Consider the following 19,770-nt stretch of genomic DNA (forward strand, 5'->3'; position numbering starts at 1 on the left):
TTGATTATGTACAAATTATAGGTGTTTGGGCCTAAAATAAAGTGTTAACCCAACATCTCAAAGGAGGAGGAAAACTGAAACGACATTCCCAAGTAATAATAAAGGCTTGATTTGTTATCAGAGGAGCCGTGCCATGCATGTTCTCAGCATAACCCTTGAGATTTGGAGCAATTTGGTATAGGAGACTGTTGAGTGAACATGGCAACGTTATCTAACGTGCCACGAATATCATGGGGCTGTGCTGAGTGATCACAGATATTTCACACATGGGCTTTGGATTCTTTAGGCACAACGGTCTTAGGTGTACAATTCTAAAAAAGCAAATTCCAATCATCATAAGAGGCATTGCCATCGTTACCAATATCATAGGCAACCATAGCTTATACCAGATTAGCTTATACTTCATATTTAGACTTAAATTTATTTTCAATTACAAGTTGTAATCATTGTAGTCTTGTACCCTATTTCCCAATAAGCAAGAACATTTTGTTACTAATCTCCTTATATCTTTGCATTTGAGTGAACTAAGATAAGAAAGCTCGGGGATCCTATAGTTGTCTTTGAGACTCGCTATCTCTAACACGCCTGATTTTTGTTGTTCAAACACAACATCCAACTTGTGAAGAACAATATGATACAAATGTTATTTCTTATCCACATAGAAGACCAAAATATGGTTTTGGCCAACAATTATTTTAGGGACTTAATCAATATTAATTTCTCTATAAGGTACTCATTTATAATTTCATGAGTCATTTTCCATAATTTTAGGTTTTTTTTTTGTAATTTTTTTAGCCAACTAATATTCAAAGTTAGCTTTTTTAATAGTGGGATGCTCAATGCAACATCTTGAAAAATTGAAGGAGAAAGTTGCATTATATGAAAATTTAGGATATTAAATACTCTCAAATGAATTAGTTTAGGGGGGAATGCCCTTTAACCCTTAAATAAGATTATTGCTAAAAAGATAGGAATGCCCTTTGTTTCCAAGTATATATTCACATATTTATTGTTAGATGTTCATTTATTTACAAGTAAAGGTTCTCATATTTACAACAATAGGTCCACATATTTACTAGTAGCATTGATTCACATATTCACAACAACAGCTTCATATATTCACAACTATATGTTCACACACTTGTTTACATTCACAATTAGTGAATATGTGAACTTCTTGTTGTGAATATGCAAACCTATGCTTAATTAGCGAATATCTGATGGTAAATATACGAACATATACTTCTACCAAGGGCATTTTTGTCTTTTCAGTGAAAAATTTATTTGCAAAGAGGGCCCTTGGGCCTAGACAATTATTTTAGAATTGAAAGGGCATGCAATTTAATTATTTTGTTTTTGAGGGTTCTAAATGTGATTCTCCCTAAAAAATGGATACTATATCGTTTAATAGAGGGAAGAATACTACTCCTTCCTAACCAAAACGTAAGCAGTTTTTGAAAAAAATCTATATACTAACGAAGTCTCCATTTCTATATATATATATATATTTTTTTTCTCTAGTCTCAATTATTAATACACTCTATAATGAGTGAAAGATAAATATACATGACGGCAAAAAGAAAGAAAGATACATTTACACAAATATCTAACTTAATAAATATAAAGTGTAAGATGAGAGTTTTTTTACATGTACTAAGCTGCTTATATCTTGAATCAAAATTAATTAGAAGAAAATGCTTATATTTTGGATGAAAGGGAGTATAACAATTATTAATCACCATTGTTTAGTATTGGCCATTTATAAGGATGAAAAAAACCTAACTTAGTGTGTATTTGGATTACAAAGTTCACAATTGAAATTAAAATCAACTGAGATTAGGAAGAAAAATTTGTGAATGTAGTGCAATTTATATTTAAATATTTTTTTAGAAGTCAGTTGGACAAATTAAAATTTGTTAGGATAATTTGATTAAAAATTCAATTTAGATGTATAATGGCAAAAAACAACATGGATTTTGTGATATATATATATATATATATATATTGTGATTCATTTGATACTTTTAGGAAAAATATTAAACTTTAACTTGATAAATTAAAAATCTTAATTTTTGCAGAGGTATAATGAAATGACAACTTATAATTATTGAAAAAATTATAATTAAAGTATTTTTTTTAGCAAGGGAAAATTTTTTCCCGTGATCAAAAATCTATTTTTTTTATAATTAAATGTTTATCCAAACACCCCTTTAGTTTTCTCTCAAACTAATCATGCATTTTTTCCTGCATATAATATTTCAAATACAAGACTCCAAGTTTGACTCTAATCGCAGTTTGAATTCTAATTTATACTTTTGGGCCAATTTTTTTTTAATCTATACTCTAATCATAACTTTTTAGGCGCCGTGCATGCTTTAATTTATTGTCAACATTCTACTTTCTTTCAGTATTTCACATCGAAATCGCTGTTGGCATTAATCAAAATCAATATTAAGATAATCTATACAATCCATGACATACTCATATGCTAAGCAAAATGAAAGCAATATATATATATATATATATATATGAGTGTAAATTAGTTATCCGTAAAAAAGTATATGTTAATTTTTTTTAACATATCTTAACTAGATCAACACAATGGTGACTAAGCTTTGTGATACAAGAATCTAATTATAGGAGAAATATAAGGAAAAAAATAATAAATAAGAAGCAAGATCTTTATTAGGAGTTGATTCTATAAAATTAATTTTTTTATTTTTAACTTATAGAATTATGTTAACTCACTCGTCAACTTAAACTAAATAAAACTCATAAGTTGACTCTGTGAAATTATCATTTTTATATTTTTTAATTTATAAAATTGTGTCAATTTACCTATAAACTTGTTGAATAAGATAGGCATATATTATGTATATAATTTGATTTATATGGAAGGTGAGATCTAGTTTAATAAAAAATAAACTAAAAAAATTAATATTAATGAAAAAAAATTATCAAAAGTAATTTGCCTTATTTTGAAATTTTTATTTTGAGTATAATAATCTATGAATGTAAATAGATTTAATTTTAATAATTTATATTTGAAATATATTAAAATTATTTTATCATATATTTTTAAAAGTTATTTATTAACATAAATAGATTTTTATGAGTTTATGATCTAAACCTACGTTTTGAATTTACAACCTTGCCATGAATTTAAGAACATTGCGGAGCAAAAGGAATTAGAGTCTAATATAGGAGACAAAAGAACTTACATGTTGAATCAAAACAAATTTTTTGAACAAGCTGTTGTATTTAAAACTAGAAGGAATATATTTGACGTTCTCATTGAAAAAATCCCTAAGTCATTTTCAAATGACGACAAAGTTTACAAGCTGAATCCAGGAAGTTGAGTTTCATCGAAACTATAACCAGAAGTTCTTCGTCAATACCTAATATTCCGTGACTTATACTATTATATTTATAACTGAGAATGAAACAAATAAAGTAAAAAAATTAATCTTTTGTTAGTAATGGGCACAAGAAGAACAATGTGATGTGAGGTTGATTGGCCCAGAAGGGGGAAAGAACTCGGAAGAGAGCAGGTGCAAACAAGAAATTTGTGTTCATTTTCAAACATATGACTTTGCTAATTAATTCCATGCCTTTTTTTGGGACTTTATTTTGCCCGAACAATACATTGCATTGATATATAACCAAATTGCAACTCGATTTTATGGCACCGTTTGGGCAGTTCAATAGATTTTATGTTCCCAACTTCACATTTCCAATTTGACGCGCTGCTAATGAGGGATAGAATAGTAGAAATAATTTTTTGTCGCACTTCAGAGTAGAAAAATCTACCCTACATATTTCCAAAATGGCTGTCCTGGAAAAGAAACGTCAAAGTTAATTAAATTCTAGTGCGTCTGCAAAATTAGAAAATCGTCTTAATCCTGCCTAAACCTAATAAATTAAAATTAAGCATTCATTTCATCGATCTCTCGAACGGGAACGAAGCTTGGATTGGATATAAAGTAAAATCTGAATCTCCCGGTCTGCATCATCGCATCAGTGCTTGAGTGCACCACAAAAGCCACACCGGGGTGGGTCCCACCTCTCTCCTCTCATCGCAGCCACTGTCGCTTCCAATGAGAAAAGCATGCTTTTTTAATGGCCTCTAACTGCTCGCCGTCTTCGCAACGCACTTAAACGCGCCAACGCTTCCCTTTTAGCTAGGGTTCGTTTTTCCCTCTTCTGTGCCTTCGAATCTTCGCCTGCTCGCACCTTTTATTATCCTTTCTTCCGCATTTCGCTTTTGCTACCATGTGGGTTCTGAAGCTCCGTCTAAATATTCGTCCTTCTTCATTCCCTTTCTTATATGCCCCCTCCAGATTTTACTGCTTCTGCTCCATTCGATTTGTATTTTCGCTCGGTTCTTCTTCGTAGCTTCTCCATACTTCGTCTGCGTAGTGGAGGCCCGTACTGTAGCTTACTGTCGATTTTGCCAGCAATTTCTACTTGGAAATTTGTCTCTCTTTTCGTATTGGCATTTCTGTTCAATTGGCTGCAATGATTAGATGCTCTCTTTTTGGCCTAAGCCCTGAGTCCACCGTATGTTTCGTTCGCGATTCATAGCATTTGCCCTCGCAAATTCCTCTCAGAGATCTCTCGTGGCCTCGTTCGCTTATCTTGTTTCGCTTGCCTAGTGTTCTCGGAGACAAAGATGGATCTGGTGCTCTCGACTTCAAGATCTCTAGTTTCTTGCCACATTTAGCAATACCGACCGGTTGTTCCGTCAAGCACGGCTTACCAATGAAGCTTTCGATTCGCCCGCTGTTTGGTGTTCTACTTGTCGTCGTCTTCGTTGCCACTCTCAGCTGCACAACCATTGTTCGGAGAGGCTTATTGTCCATTGAGCTGGAGAGCAGAGTATGGGTTCAAGTCCCGACGGCTCTATTGTTGAACGCGACGCTGCTAAAATACGCCTCCATCGACATCGGAGAAGAGAAGTCGAAGCAAGAAATCCAGCAGCTTCTGGACGGGAACTTTGGAAGCCAAGCCCGGCACCGGACATTTGTCTCTTGGCGTAGATTCATTCACCATGATATCTCAGAGAAGGACCCCAGGAAACTACCAGCAACGATACGCTCTCCGTTGTTTTATAGGTATTGGTTAGATTTCCGAAAGGTTTTGAACGATTGGGCCAGGAAAAAGAGGTTTCAGCCTGGTATTCTGTCCGATTTGTCGCGGCTGGTGAAGCTTCCGATCGATAGGCACAACGGATTGGCCGGTTCTGACCGGCGATACTCGTCTTGTGCGGTGGTGGGCAACAGTGGGATTTTGCTGAACAGCGACTATGGGAAGCTTATTGATAGCCATGAGGCAGTTATCCGATTGAACAATGCAAGGGTAGAGAAGTTTGAGAAGAAAGTGGGGTCTAAAACTAGCATTTCATTTGTAAACAGCAACATTTTGCATCTCTGTGCGAGGAGGAAAGAATGCTTTTGCCACCCATATGGCGCTAAGGTGCCAATGGTTATGTACATTTGCCAACCAGCTCATTTCTTGGATTACACGGTTTGCAATTCCTCTCACAAAGCACCGTTACTCGTCACCGATCCGCGATTCGATATGTTATGTGCTCGGATTGTGAAGTACTACTCCTTGAAGAGGTTTGTGGAGGAGACAGGGAAAGCTTTGGAAGAATGGAGCTCTGCACATGATGGTGCTCTATTTCATTACTCTTCTGGCATGCAAGCTGTTATGCTAGCTTTAGGAATCTGTGATAGAGTCAGTATATTTGGGTTTGGCAAGTCTGCGTCAGCGAGGCATCATTATCATACGAATCAGAAGGCTGAGCTTCATTTGCATGACTATGAAGCAGAATATGCGTTTTACAGGGACCTGGTCGATGGACACAGAACAATACCTTTTCTTTCGGACAAATTCAAGATTCCGCCCGTTGTGTTGTATCAATGACCCATCATTGTTCTGATTTATGGTGGAGCAGTCAGCAAATTCCTTTATTGTGAAGCATCTGAATTTTTCTCTTTTGATTCTTGTGAAATGCACAGTGTATGGAAAGCAATACTGATTGAAGAGTTTTTTGGTCTTTTCCCTCATTCCAGAACTACTCGTGCCACAGCTAGGCTCTGGCAACAGTTTAAGTGTAAATTGCGGTTAAATCAGTACATCTTTGTTTTGTACACTCAACATTCTGTTGATCTGCGGTTCTCATGTGGTTGGTTTTGTTTTGTAGCTTCATAGCTGTTCGTGGAATGCTCTTGCACTTGACAAACTTACAGCATCATCAAAGGCCTCGTCTACATATTCATATTGAACTATATGACCTGCTTAAGGTCTCTGGCATTTAAAGGAATAGACATGATCTCTTGCCTGCCCCCCTCCCCAATGCACAATGATCATCCGCAGTTTTTCAGTGCGATATTCTAACACCTTAGTAAAAACCAGCGACACAAAACTTCACACGCTATCCGCTGACTGTATGCTCTCTCTGCTGCAAATGATCTGTATTCTAATCTCGAAATCCAAATATGGCCGAACAAAAGATCCTGATGGTCAAACAAGGTGGTGTTCAGAAATAGTTCGCACCGCTATTTGGCATAGCGCCAAAACCCTCATAATCATTAGATTTTGAACGAGAGGATTTGTCTGACGTCAATGCCCCACCATCCCATGCAAAGCCACAGAATTGGCTTGCATTTTCAAAGGCTTATTTGGATTTCTACTTTATCCGCCTCTCATGTCCAGTGAAGCACAAGTTATCCAACACGAGTTTGACTATACTTTTCGCAAAAATTTCTCGCAATCTCCCCCAAAGAAATCTGTAAAACTACAAATTGGACGCATTATCGTCTCTATCACTAGTCTAGTCTAAAGGGGCCCCTCTTGTAAAATTTTGCTGGTGAAGAAATTAAGTCGAAGCCTGAAGGTGTTCATTGATTATAGCAGAGAAATTAAACGCCAATAGAACAGTGTTTGAATTATAGTCCCCAGGTATGGCTGGTATGGGGCCAACAAAAGTGTATATAGCTTCAAACCTACATGGAATAGTAGAAAATACAGGAGCCAGACGTGACCTAAAGCCATTATCCTACTCATTCAGTCACATGGCTTCTGCGAGTTTGAATATGCCAACAGTTTGTCCTTCAGCAGGTGAGGCCACCAGGCCACCAAACAAGTTGCTCCTTAAAACGAACAATCCAATTTGGTGACAGCAACAAAGAAGATGACAGAAGACATTTGGACAGAAAATGTCTCATTATCATATCGTTAGCTCATTACCAATTATGGAGTGTTGTCAACAGTTTCCAATAATGCTTTGCTTCCGCCCAAGAGGTCAAGACAAAACCACCTTAATAGGGCTGTTGGGGTAACGTGGCCCATGAGATGTTGGGTAGGGTGATAATGGGTAAGAACAACACGGTTCACTTGTTCAACCTAAATGCCAGCGCTTTTTGGTATTGACCCAATAAGGTAAGAAGATTGAAAATCAGTGCTTCTATCATATGGACCTTCCTTTCCATCTGGGCTTCACGAAGAACTTACAATTGCATCCGAGCCTCCCGGCCGCTAATTCTAAAATGTAAATATGTGAAAATTTAAGAGATAGAAGCTCTATTTTTCGTATCATCGTACCCAAAAAAAAAAATCTAAGATGATTCGTAAAAGAATTTCTTCTTCATTGAACTCATACACTAAAAAAATACTTCTAAGAGGCCTCCACGTACATTATTCATTTGTACTATAATAATTTATATTTTCTAAATTCATCGCTACGCCACATTGATAATTTTAATTTGTTCATAATTATTTGATGACTTTAACTTTTATACCACAAAAGTATGACATAATAGAATGACAAAGAAATGCAGTAATTTTCATAGGACATATGGCATTTAAAGCTAATTTAATGAGCACAATCTCACCAATATTATAAATTTGACCATAAACCCAATCTTCTATTATTATAATTTTGCATGGAGTCGAATAAATAGTTAAAGTATTCTGTCGATAACTTATATAGTGCAACTTCCTATGAATTTTTTATTTTATATATTAATAAATGAAAGTATTTCGAAAAAAATTCACCAAATGGCAGCGCGTATAAATGACAACTCGAGCGACAATCATACGCTTTTGTTTAAATTGGATTCGTTTCATTCATGTATAGGCTAGATCGTGCGGATCAGGTAAAGTAATTAAAATGTCATTTTCTTTTCTAAACAAAGAAAAGAAGGGTTCATATTGGGTTGGAATAGTATTGTCTCTATCAAGGCAACCAGGTGAAGGAGCGTGGAGTAATTAACTAACGAGGCTAAGAATAATTAATTGGGTGCTTAGAATAAGAATATCTATGAAAGCAATTTAGATAATAGTTAATTAGACTGCTAAATCAGGGCAGCCATAGATGGTGGTTGGGATCTTTTTTCACCCGACAAAACATGGTGGAGGTCCCTTATCTTCACAAACCAAACACGCCTCTTTTTTCCTTCTTCTTTTGTATGATCCGGTCAATCTCAACTAAACCCATATCTGTTTTCAAATTAACCCTTTGATCATTTCCTCTCTCTGTTCTTCCTCACGTGTAAGCATCACCATGTCATCTTTCAGAAAAGTAGGTCCTTTTTGCATTGGTACGCATGCTCTCTCTTTTCAAACATGGGTGTAATAATTAAGGATGTTAATCACCATTTTGGGAGTTCATATTTCAATCAGTTAATCATCGGATTAAGCATGAGACAGAGAATTAATTGTTCCTACTTAATTCAATGCTTTTAATTAATATTGAGTAATCAATTATCTCCCTACATGATGATATGGTTTGGTGAGCTGGAGCCCTCCAGAATAGACTCTCACTCGCGTCCCACCACTTTGCCTTTGAAAATAGGGGCTGCTATAATATAATCAAGCCATTACGTTCGCGCACACACTCTCTCTCTCTTGCTAGCTAGTCTCTTTATCCATTAATTACCCATTCTCATTTTATGTCGCATAGATTCTGAACTCATCACCAAGCGCTAGTTGTTATGATCTCTAATAATGTTGTCATCTTAATTATGTCTAATAAATGCTTTTCTCTGCACCCAAACTTTTGTTGAGTTTGAATTACCGACTGCGTAGGGACAACAGAAACTAATAAACTTTTCAACATTTATTACACACAATTAAACGCCACGAAATGTGCATATTGGTTTCACATGCATTTGGTGCATGAGCTAGATTAAGATCAGGCTTTGTATAGAAATAAATTAAAACCACAATGCTCTCTCTATGTATAGCAATCTGCAGGTCAAGTCCATAAGAACAAACAAAGTTATATAGATTGTGACAACAAATTAAAGTCCTCCAATGGTGATTACCATTTAGTAATGAAGCGGATAAATTTTCCCCATAGTGAAGAGGTTACAGATAAATACTCTCCAAACACCTACTTCTTCCTGTTCTTGTGAGAAGAAAATTCATCTACTTCATCACTTAAGAGGTAATGGCCATCTTATTATAATCACCACAAAGCAAACCTCTATATATCGATCCTTCTAGCTAGCTAGCTGCTCGTCATCACCCAACAAGTGCTCCCTAGCAAACCGATCCCTATGGTCACGCCTCAGCACTTCCATTCAAGAGAACTTTTTGTTACTGAGCACAAGCTTAAGAACAAGCCTCGTAATAATAATACTAAGGGCAAAGACTCGAAGTAAATTAAGTTCTTTAGGTGTTTGCTGTCAAATTCTGTAATGTAAATTCAACACGTGTAAATTTGACAGCAAACACCTAAACTATGAGTTAGATTATGTGTGAGTAGTAACAACTTCATCTTCTTCCGAGTCCTTCTCAAAACCTTCAAGAGAAGGATGGGGTTTGTGACCCTTTCCGAATGACCTAATATGATCCTTGAGGGATCTCTTGTGCTTGAAATCTGAACCACAAGTGCAATACCACAACTTGCCACAGTTCTTCTCGTGAGTCCTCCAATCTCCTTTGACAGCGAAAGTCTTGGCACACTTTCTGCACATGAAGGGTTTGGAGCCATGCTTTCTCTTGTAGTGGGTCTGCAGGGTTCTGAAGTCCTTGAGTGGCTTAGCTCTCGGATGGTTGATGTTGTTCTTGCAGCCATGAGCACAGCAATAACATGGTAGCCTCAGCATTGCTGCTGGTTGTGTTCCTCTTAGAGAGTCTGGTCCTTTCCTAAATTCGGACCCATGCCCCCACATATGCATCTGAAAAAATGGATCAGGAAAAATTAGTGTTAGGCGATAGGTATAGTAACACGTAAAGCATGGTTACTTCTCTAATCTACTCACTCGTATCCTGCATGTTACTCATTTATCAGTATGAAAGGGTGAACGAATCAAAACAAAAATCAGGCCTGGATTATACAGTTTGATATTTTCCAACTGAATTTGATCGAAATCTTGAAATCAGGGCCTCCAATTTCTTGTACCCTGCTAATGTATGACTGATCAAAAGCAATGTACTGTAACTCACAATCTCTATGTTGCTTTTCAAAATATTTCTAGACTTGTTCAATTTATGAAAGATTTGAGGACCAAATTAATTATGCTAAATAATTGGAGTTTTATTGAAAAATGTTTTGATAATTGTCTTAAATTAAAAGTTTTTTGAATAAATTCTTTTTAGTGACGAGGTTAATTTGTCTAACTAGTCAAACACTAGTCAAAAAGCTTCGGCTATATAGCCCTAGCCCCTAGATAATCATGCTGAATTCTTTGCCACTAGGTATCCCTCTAACTGCAGAAGTTTGAAAAATCTGCAGATGGAGAATGCAAAGGTTTTGAATATTTTTCTAAACTTTTTGTCCATTGCTCCGGAAACTTTGCTATTTGATCTAGCTTGTGATTTTCTTGGGCCATCCATTATTAGCATTCCTGTGCTATTCCTTCTGAGGACTGCTCTGCCCCAAAAGGGCAATCTCGGGAAAGGAACAAACACCAAAACTTGAGTAAATTTTCTTTGACATGTTGCGGAACAAAAGGATCTTTTATATATGCTAAAAGAAACAAAGTAAGAGAGTGGCAGTACGTAGGCCATGATCTCGCTCAAACTTCTGAAAGCGAGAAGCAAAAGGGAGGGTCATCAAGCAGCCTTTATATGCTTCAATATTTTTCTTTGATCATGATGTGCGAGTGCTTGATTATCATATATAATGTAAAACACCAATTTAAAGCACGTGCATACTAATTATACGATATAACATATTATAGATGATTTATGTAGATCAATAGCTACCAAGAACCAATTGTACTCATCATGCATGCATGCATGGGAGATATCCATGTACCTGATGAAGAAAACTAAAATGCTACATTAGGTAGAGAATAATACTCTGAAATATTCAAACTCTATGAAAATTCTTAATTTTTCTGTAAGATCTTACAGTTTGACCCCAAAAGAGGAGGAAGAAGTAAAGAAACCACTCTGACATGCATATTCTTTTTTATATTTTAAGAGAGTTTGAAATCATAAATTCTACCCATACTTTACCCCAATTTTATTCCACAAGACCATTGCTGTCAAATAATCCTGGAATAAATTTGGATCCAAGGTTATAATTAAAGTGTAATTATCTTGATCTCATTGCACGGGTGCGTGATCCAATTTGGAGAAGACAAATTTTTTCATGCCGTATAAAGGGATCCATGCTTTAGGCAACATGAAGCTAGATCACGTGAGTTGAGTAGGGGCTTCAATATAAAAGGAAATAGATACGAACCAGCTTCTCTAAAATGGGAGGGTAAGGACAAGATAAAATACTTTTGTATTCACATGATCTACTGAAGTGCAAACTATTAGATATAGTTTATGAATAAGGAAAGCATGTGGATGGTTTTCGCTTCAAACTAAAATACATAGCTAGATGCTAATAATTAGATGCCTGATTCTGAATTATTCCTATAAGCGACATTCTGTTTTAAGTTCTCACCCAAGAATAATATAATAGCTAAAAAGGCAATAAATTTAAGATGCGAATAGTAGTTGCATTGGACACCTTCATAAATTGAGGATAAAACGCTGAGAAGGACAAGCTTAATTACCTGCATGTTGTTATACCTATTGAAGGTCTTGCTGCATATGGAGCAAGCAAACTGCATCGGCCCAATAAGGATCTGTGCAGGAGTTGGTATCCAGAACCTTCTCTCCTGGTTAAATCCATGGAAGCTTCTCTTCATCATCATCATGCCTTCTTCTTCTTCTTCCTCATCTTCTTCTTTAACATCAATCACCTTCTTCTTCACATCAGCCCCATCACTGTATTCTGTATAATTGGTAGGTAACCCAATGTGCAAAGCCACCCCCACTTGCTCCAGCAGTACCTTCTCTTCTTTCACTGACCCAAACACCTCCTTTTCCCTTCCAACTTCCAAATCTTTCGATGGAGGCAAAAACTGGATAGTCTCCCGAACGACCTCGTTTTGACAAGTCTCATCAGAAGAAGAAGAAGATGATGATGATGGTTTGAGCCATTCTATGAAAGTTGGAGAAGCATGAAAGTAGGGATTAGTCTTATCTTGCACATTGCAGTACTGATCTCTCAGACCCATGTTCTTCACACAGATCAGTTCCCTGATCCTATGGATTGGATTGGTGAAATTCTCTCCTCGCAAAAGAGCCGATATTTAGACTTTATGTGAGAAAGGTAGCTAGCCTGCACTTGCCTCCCAAAAAAAAAGAAAAGAAAAGAAAAAAGCTTTTGATATATAATTATCGACCAAAGCAGTGGCTTTTTAAAAATTAACCATTACTTTCTCCCATTGTTTCTTTTAAGGGAAGAGAAAAGAGAGAGGAGACTAAATGGTAGGGTATAGAAAGTGACATTCAACATTGGACTCGCCCAATTAATAGAAGGGAATCCTAGAATAGTCTGAGGTCATTATACATACAGTCGATCCATAAATCTGTAATGTGAATGAGCTAGGGTACATATGTTGTATGTTGGGTTAATGGTTTGCTTTAATTAATTCCCTTTCTCTTTCAAGAAAATTGTAATGGAATTTGACCCGTATCTGCGCCCATTTTCTCCCACAAGTTTGACGTTATATGCCCATGAACTCAATTAACAAGATGATCAAAGCAAAGACGGCACATTTGGTCAATACCTAAAAGGAGAATTACATTTATAAGACATTTAAATATGTTGAACGCAAGAATTAACAAGGACCCTGGACAGAATGTTGTCTAAAAAGGTTTGCTCCATGTATTTTCGGAACCTCCGAATAATTAATTAGTCAACAATATAATAATTTAAGAAAATAATTAATAATTAAATGAGGCCTAATTTTTGAGGCATGCATGCGTGATATGTTGCTGCAACTTGAGTTTTAATATATATTATTCAAAAAAAAACAAAACAAAAAAAATTCCCTGAAAAAATCAACTTCTTGTTGTTGATCATGTCTTGGACTTATTTTAGGGCAAAAGGGAATTTATATCTGCATCGGCTACTTCTTAAAATCACAAATAATTTGAATAGGATTCAACTTTTTTCAACGAAAATTTCATAAAGTCAATTATATATCAATAATCCTCATCAGGAACTACATATGCGGAAGACTTTGGACACCACAAGAAAGATCAGTGAGTTTAGATGTCGTGTAATAAATTTATGGGAACACACGGGTCATAATTCATCAGGCAGCACACTGAATGCTTTTCATACTTATAAACTTGACCATATAGTGATTTTTCTTTCATATTCTAATACATGAGCATGACACCATCAGATGCGTAAGTAAAACGTCGTTCTCACAAATATATGTGGTGGTTTTTCAAAGAAAATATAGGAATCATCAGATCATCACGCCGATCACCAAAAATTTTCAAAATTTGATTAACACAAATTAATTAATCATATAGAAAAACTTGTGAACATATCGTACGTGTGCGTGTATTTCATGGTGACAAAACTTGCTATTCACTGACAAAATAATTGTGAGAGCCGAGAACTTGGTAGGCGAATTCGCATATCCTTGGCTCCTTTTTCGTCTCTTTTATTAACCTAGTTCACTTGTTTCCGACAGATGTGTGTGTGTGTGTGTACCGTCAATATATGATTCAGTATCACCAGTCCTTTTCCACCGTTTTCAACCTTTTCACACTCTGAGATGTGAAACAATTTCTCTATATAATTGAAGTCCATTTCAAGCTCATATATACATGCCTGGACTGTATTCTGCGGATTAATTTTTTGGTCAAAATTAATTTCACTTCATGTTGATGTGAGTGATCGATGAGTGGTTCAGATTTTGTTCAGAAAAATCTTGAGCTTGAATTTTTTGAAGGAAAAAAAAAACAGGAGTCGGGAGAACTTTACTTTTCTTAATGTGTTCATCTACCTTCGACCCGAAATAATAATCAGTGTCACTTCCAAAGGCGAAGATGCTGAATCAAAAAATAATAATAATAATAATAAATAAAATTAGCTCCCATCAATCAAAATCTCTAACCGGTTTTTGTTATATTATCATGCACGCTCGAATTGAAAGATGGGGATAAAAATCTCTGTTGTTTTCTCACGAGGATAAACATTGCGATGAAGGCTTTTTTATTGACAATCTAACTACTGAATAAAGTGAAAAAATCAAAATGAATCTGTTTGTCTGCTAAAAGAAAATTCCAGTTGTTTTTGACAAGTGAAAAAAGTAAAAGTTAGCTAGGGTTAGCTAAGTAACCACACAGTGGTGGTAGCTAGTAGCTAGAATTATATTAAGAAGTGGTAGGTTTTAAGCAGCTGAGACCTTTATGAAGCTATGTCCCATATAGAAAACTCCCCGTGACAATACCTTTATTAAAATCATTTGTCACCTTTTGGTTTAATTTAGTTTATTTGGAATATAAGAGGTTAGTGGTAGACAAACTTTTGCAGATTATGATAGAACTACATGACGCTTTATTAATTTCATTTCTTTTCTGCTTCCTATCGACCTTGGATATGTACATGTGGAACCATGATTTTATATATTATATCCCCATTTGGATATATATTCATCCACCTTTTAAATTTTCTCTCCACTTTTAATTAAAGACACTTGTTAAAGTAAATAAAATAATTACCACGAGAAGCCGTAATAATATGCCGTAAAAATGGGTGCATTATAGTTTACCATTCATTTTAACTTCACTATTTATTTACCTACTAGCTCATTCACCAAATCCATGATGGGTAATAAAGATATTTTCATGGCTTATCCTCACCTCCGGCCCTTTCTTTTTGCCTTTGCAATGCTTTCAATGGTAATTAAATTATTTTTTTTCTTCCACTTTTCCTACTTCACTATTAAAGTCATATCATGGGTACGTATGTATAAATATTGGTCTTTGTTTGGCCGAAAATATTGAATTCTGAATATTTGTAATGGATACAGACACACACTAAACTTCTAAGGCTTAAAAATTTTATAGAATTCCCAGAATGGAGTTTCTTTCGAATTGAATGTCATTTGACTGACTTAAACTATAGATCTGTTTGATTTTGATACATCAATGTCTAAGAAGATAAATTTTATTTAAAATTAGAAAAAATTAATCTTTTAATTTTTCAACTATGACTCGCTGCGACTCAGTTCCTCATTTATGACTTGTCTATGATTTATTTCCTCAACTTTAAACTCACTTATAATTCAGTATTGCAACTTTTGTTAATTTTTCTTATTTCATATTAGTTTAGATCCTACATCAAAGAGTAAGAGAATGATATTTTAAAGCAATATATGAGTATTTATTTTATTCTTCTTATTTGATAAGTATAATTTAAAAAAATTGAAAAATAAGAATTGAGTCAAAAGTGGAGGGATTGAGTCACAATGAGTTATAGTTGAGGGATTGAGTTACAATTGAATCAAAAGTTAAAGGATTAAAAGGTTATTTTTTTCTTAAAATTATATTAATTTTATTGATATGTCATGGCGTCTGAATAGTTTTCCGCGATAATTTTGTCATATTTACGTGATAATTTCAAAGAATATCAAACCAAACATGGAGACCTTAGTAGTACAGAATGGGGAAACGTAACATGTAAAACACTTCGTGATAATAGCTGAAATTGAAGGAAGCCAGATTTGGGTTTGATCTTCAAAAAAAAAAAAAAAAGGTAGTCCGCAATTGAAGGACCGGGTCGTCTTTGGTGGAGGAAAGAAAAAAGAGAGATTAATAAGTTCGTGTTCTTGCCATTAATGATGAACCTCCTTGTGCTTTCAAACAAGCCATCAAATGCAGAAAGAATTTCATTGCTCTAAACTGTTTCTAATTTAACTTATTATTGGTCTCTGGGATTACCAAAAAACCCACCCAACACGACATTAGAATTATTTACATTGCATCTCCCCCATACGTTTTGGTATTCCATACCGCTCTTGTTCCCAGTCATATACTTTTCTGCTACATTGCAACCCAGTTCCCAGAAGTGTGAATGCATGCATACATACATTCATGTATATAGACACACACATTTACCAACTAGTTTTAAATAGCATTGTATTACATTAAATCAAAGTTCAGGCATCAATGAGTTGTGACAAGGTTAAATTATAAGGGCCAATGAGTCGCATCATTTTATTTAGGGACTGGGTTATAATCGAATTAAAAATATAAGAATTAAATAATTATTTTTTTTTAAATTTAAATGTTTGAGCTGAATACTATTCATTGTATGTGGATGCACTTGAAGGAAAAGAGAAGGTATGGCGGAATTAACGTGACATGATAATCTTACATCATGGTGGTAGGTCAAGGAATTTGATTTTGATTAATGGGTGACATGTATAGTTACTTACAAGACATTCCAAAGTTACAATTAGCGAGGAGGGAATAACGTAATTATGCACTCTTATGACTCTTATCATGATCATCATCATCATCATCATGATGGATTTTCTATATATTTCTGTGTGTTTTGGCGTTTACTTGGTCAAGCAGGCGTAGAAGTTTTTGTATATGAGAATGGGTGCGTAATTGACTTTGACCCTAAATTTTCATTTGTTCTTCTGGCATGGCGGTTTTGAGCCGTTGGGTTATATAGTGAATGTGGGAGAATACCAACCAGGGACTTGATTAACGAATCATTTCATTAATTTCAAATAAGTCGCCCTTTGTACTATTCATTGAATGTATGGTCTAGCGTTGTTGGTGTTTTCCAAGTCTTTCATCATTGATAGCCTGAAATATTTCTTTTTATAACTACCGACTTAGAAAATATAGGTGATTGAGATTCATGAAATGAATGGAATAACTTGTTCCTTGGGTTAATGTGAAGTATCAACTCGCAACTGCGGCTCTTACCCGGTACCTTGTGCTTACGCGTATGTATGTTCTTGATTAAGTCTACACTAATTATCGTCTTCCAGATTCTTAATTTTTATAATTCTCTAATTCCACTTTCATGGTTGGTGGCGTACTGATGTTGAAAGAAATAGTTCCATTAAAGACCAATCCAAGCGTAGAGCAATCATGGAGACAATTTTGGCGGGTACAAACCCTCCCTACATCACATATGCTTTAGACCTTTTTCTATTCATTTTGATGAAAACCTCATTACCACCCATATTTAAAGCGACAAAGATATAAAATATACTTTCTTCGTTAAAAAATATAAAATATTTTTTGAGTAATTGAATGTTCAAAAATATAAAGCATTTTTAATCTTTTGAAGTATAATTATTGCTTTTTTTTTTTCAAAAGTGCCCCTCTTGATAATGAGTTTAAAGTATTTAATAGAGGTAAACATAGAAAGATAAGGTTAATTAAAAAGTAGGTAACTACTTTATTGGAGGATGAGATTCGATTAAAAATACCTTACATTTTTGAACGGAGGGAGTAACAATCTCAATAAAATTATTTTTTGATGCATTTTATTTTCCCCCTAATTTCAGAGTACATTTTCTTTTTGTTTAGATAATCAATTCTAGAGGATCATGAAAAAACCTAAAATAAAGGAAGAATGACAAATAAATTTCTTTGAAATAGAGAAATAATAATTTGATCTCACAAAATGTGATAATATTTCTAAGTCTCAAGGAATTTAATCATCATTAAAGTTTTTATAAAATGATAAAAAAAACTTCTTAATTAAAAAAATTGAAGACAAATCATGAAAGAAAGTTGTGAATGCTTAAACCACTTTAATAATTTATTGAATCAAACTTATGAATTTTAAAACCAAAGTTGTAAACGAAAAAAAAAAATTATTTCAGTTTTTTGATTAAAGAAAAATGGTGAAAAAAGTTATAAATATCTAAATGACTTTAGTTATTTGCTAAATTAGAACTATGAATTTTAAAAAATAAATTAAATTGTGAATGATAAAAACTTTGTCACACTTTTTTAATGAAGGGGTATTTTTGTCACTTCATCAAAAAATTTAATAAAATTATGTCCCTTGAAATTTAGACAGCATTTTCATATTTTACATTACCAAATTGACATTTCTCTATTTTAGAGGGATTTATTTGTCATTCTCCCTTTAGTAAAATATACACTTTGGGTTCTCCCACTGGTCTACAATATTGGGCTTAGGCCCATATACAAGTATTCAAACAGTCACTATGTACTTGGGCCATAAATCGGGCTTAGGCTCCAATATTTTGGATATTTCTTTCTTCCGATTGCTTGAAAATGCAGATCTCCAATATCGTCATCATTTAATTGCCAAGAGAGTTAGTTTTGAAATAATGCAGGATGTAATGTATATGCCATCTGATGGCTGCTTTGGCTGGAATTCTTTTTCAATTCAATCAAGTCACAAAATTAAAGCCATAAGATAAAATCAATCTTAATATATAATGAGTGTGGAAAAAAATTATATTCCACAATTCCATCCAATCTAACGGAGTGTATCCACAATAACTACGCATAAAAGGGGGCCTAAGACTTAAAGAGACCAATCAAAAAGAGGCCCCAGAGAATGCATATCCATACAGGCACGTTTTGTGGTAGTCGTAGGTTCCTAATTCTGTCGTCATCATGTGGGAACATCTTTCTACGTCTTTCTGCTTCATCTTTGTTCATGGAGTTGGATTTACTCTTTGTAGAGGAGAGTAGAGGAGGCCACAAATCTGAACATTTAAATTGAATTTGGCGATTTATATTTGACAATTTCAAAAAATATAGACTTGATTCAAATGGTTTAGATTGCAACGAAGAAGTAGTAAAGGAAAAATATAATGGAGAGAAACCACCTCGTTGATCATAATCACATCCCTCTCTCCCTCTTCCCTGTGTGCCCTGCCATCATTTGTGCTGCTTTGCAATTTGGGACCCCACCTTTTTCTTCTTACTTTTTTCTCACTTATTAGGTTCATCATTAAAAATTTTATATATACTTACCAATCTGTTCCCGTGGAAGGAGTTATGAATATTTGAACATGCATCTCAAGTTAAAACATCCATATAAAAAAGTTTCTTGGTTAGTCCAGCTTCAATTCATCCATCAAGTTTATACATTCCCTTGACCATATTTAATTAAAAAGAAGACCTTCTAAATTCTAAAACTTGACTTCCAACCAACGATAGTGAAATGAAATTAAAATATTAATAAAAATAATCAAATTAACCTTTTCTTAAATTTAAAAGAAAAAACTTCTTTAAATTTCCTTCCTCGCTCAGAACACTTTCCTCGATTTGATTGATATTAAGAAGAAGGAGTTGCAAAGAGATTGATCGTCCTCGGAGGCAAGCTTGGCAAAATAATGGAGGAGGACCGCTTTAATATTGCTTTGAATCTTGTTCTCGAATGTTTAATATTCTTGTTGCGATAAATATTACTAATATATCAAAATCCACCCGTTG

At 34.6% G+C, this 19,770-nt stretch overlaps 2 protein-coding genes across 2 annotated transcripts; one reads left to right on the forward strand and one right to left on the reverse strand.

The window, feature by feature from the left end:
- The first annotated feature begins 4,146 nt into the window (after nt 1-4,146).
- On the forward strand, nt 4,147-6,162 carry LOC129312547 (beta-1,6-galactosyltransferase GALT29A). The gene has a single exon (XM_054955200.1). The coding sequence runs from the start codon at nt 4,762-4,764 to the stop codon at nt 5,926-5,928; it is 1,167 nt and encodes a 388-aa protein (XP_054811175.1). The 5' UTR covers nt 4,147-4,761; the 3' UTR covers nt 5,929-6,162.
- Nucleotides 6,163-9,205: 3,043 nt separating this feature from the next.
- LOC129312755 (zinc finger protein WIP3-like) lies at nt 9,206-12,784 on the reverse strand. The gene is made up of 2 exons (XM_054955448.1): nt 12,027-12,784; nt 9,206-10,190 (listed from the first exon to the last, which is right to left on the reverse strand). Exons 1-2 carry the CDS (start codon nt 12,531-12,533, stop codon nt 9,762-9,764), a joined length of 936 nt encoding a protein of 311 aa, XP_054811423.1. The 5' UTR covers nt 12,534-12,784; the 3' UTR covers nt 9,206-9,761.
- Nucleotides 12,785-19,770: the final 6,986 nt, after the last annotated feature.

The sequence above is a fragment of the Prosopis cineraria genome, unplaced genomic scaffold, assembly GCF_029017545.1.
Source record: "Prosopis cineraria cultivar Desert tree isolate PC_DT_omini unplaced genomic scaffold, ASM2901754v1 PC6, whole genome shotgun sequence".
Classification (NCBI taxonomy): domain Eukaryota; kingdom Viridiplantae; phylum Streptophyta; class Magnoliopsida; order Fabales; family Fabaceae; genus Prosopis; species Prosopis cineraria.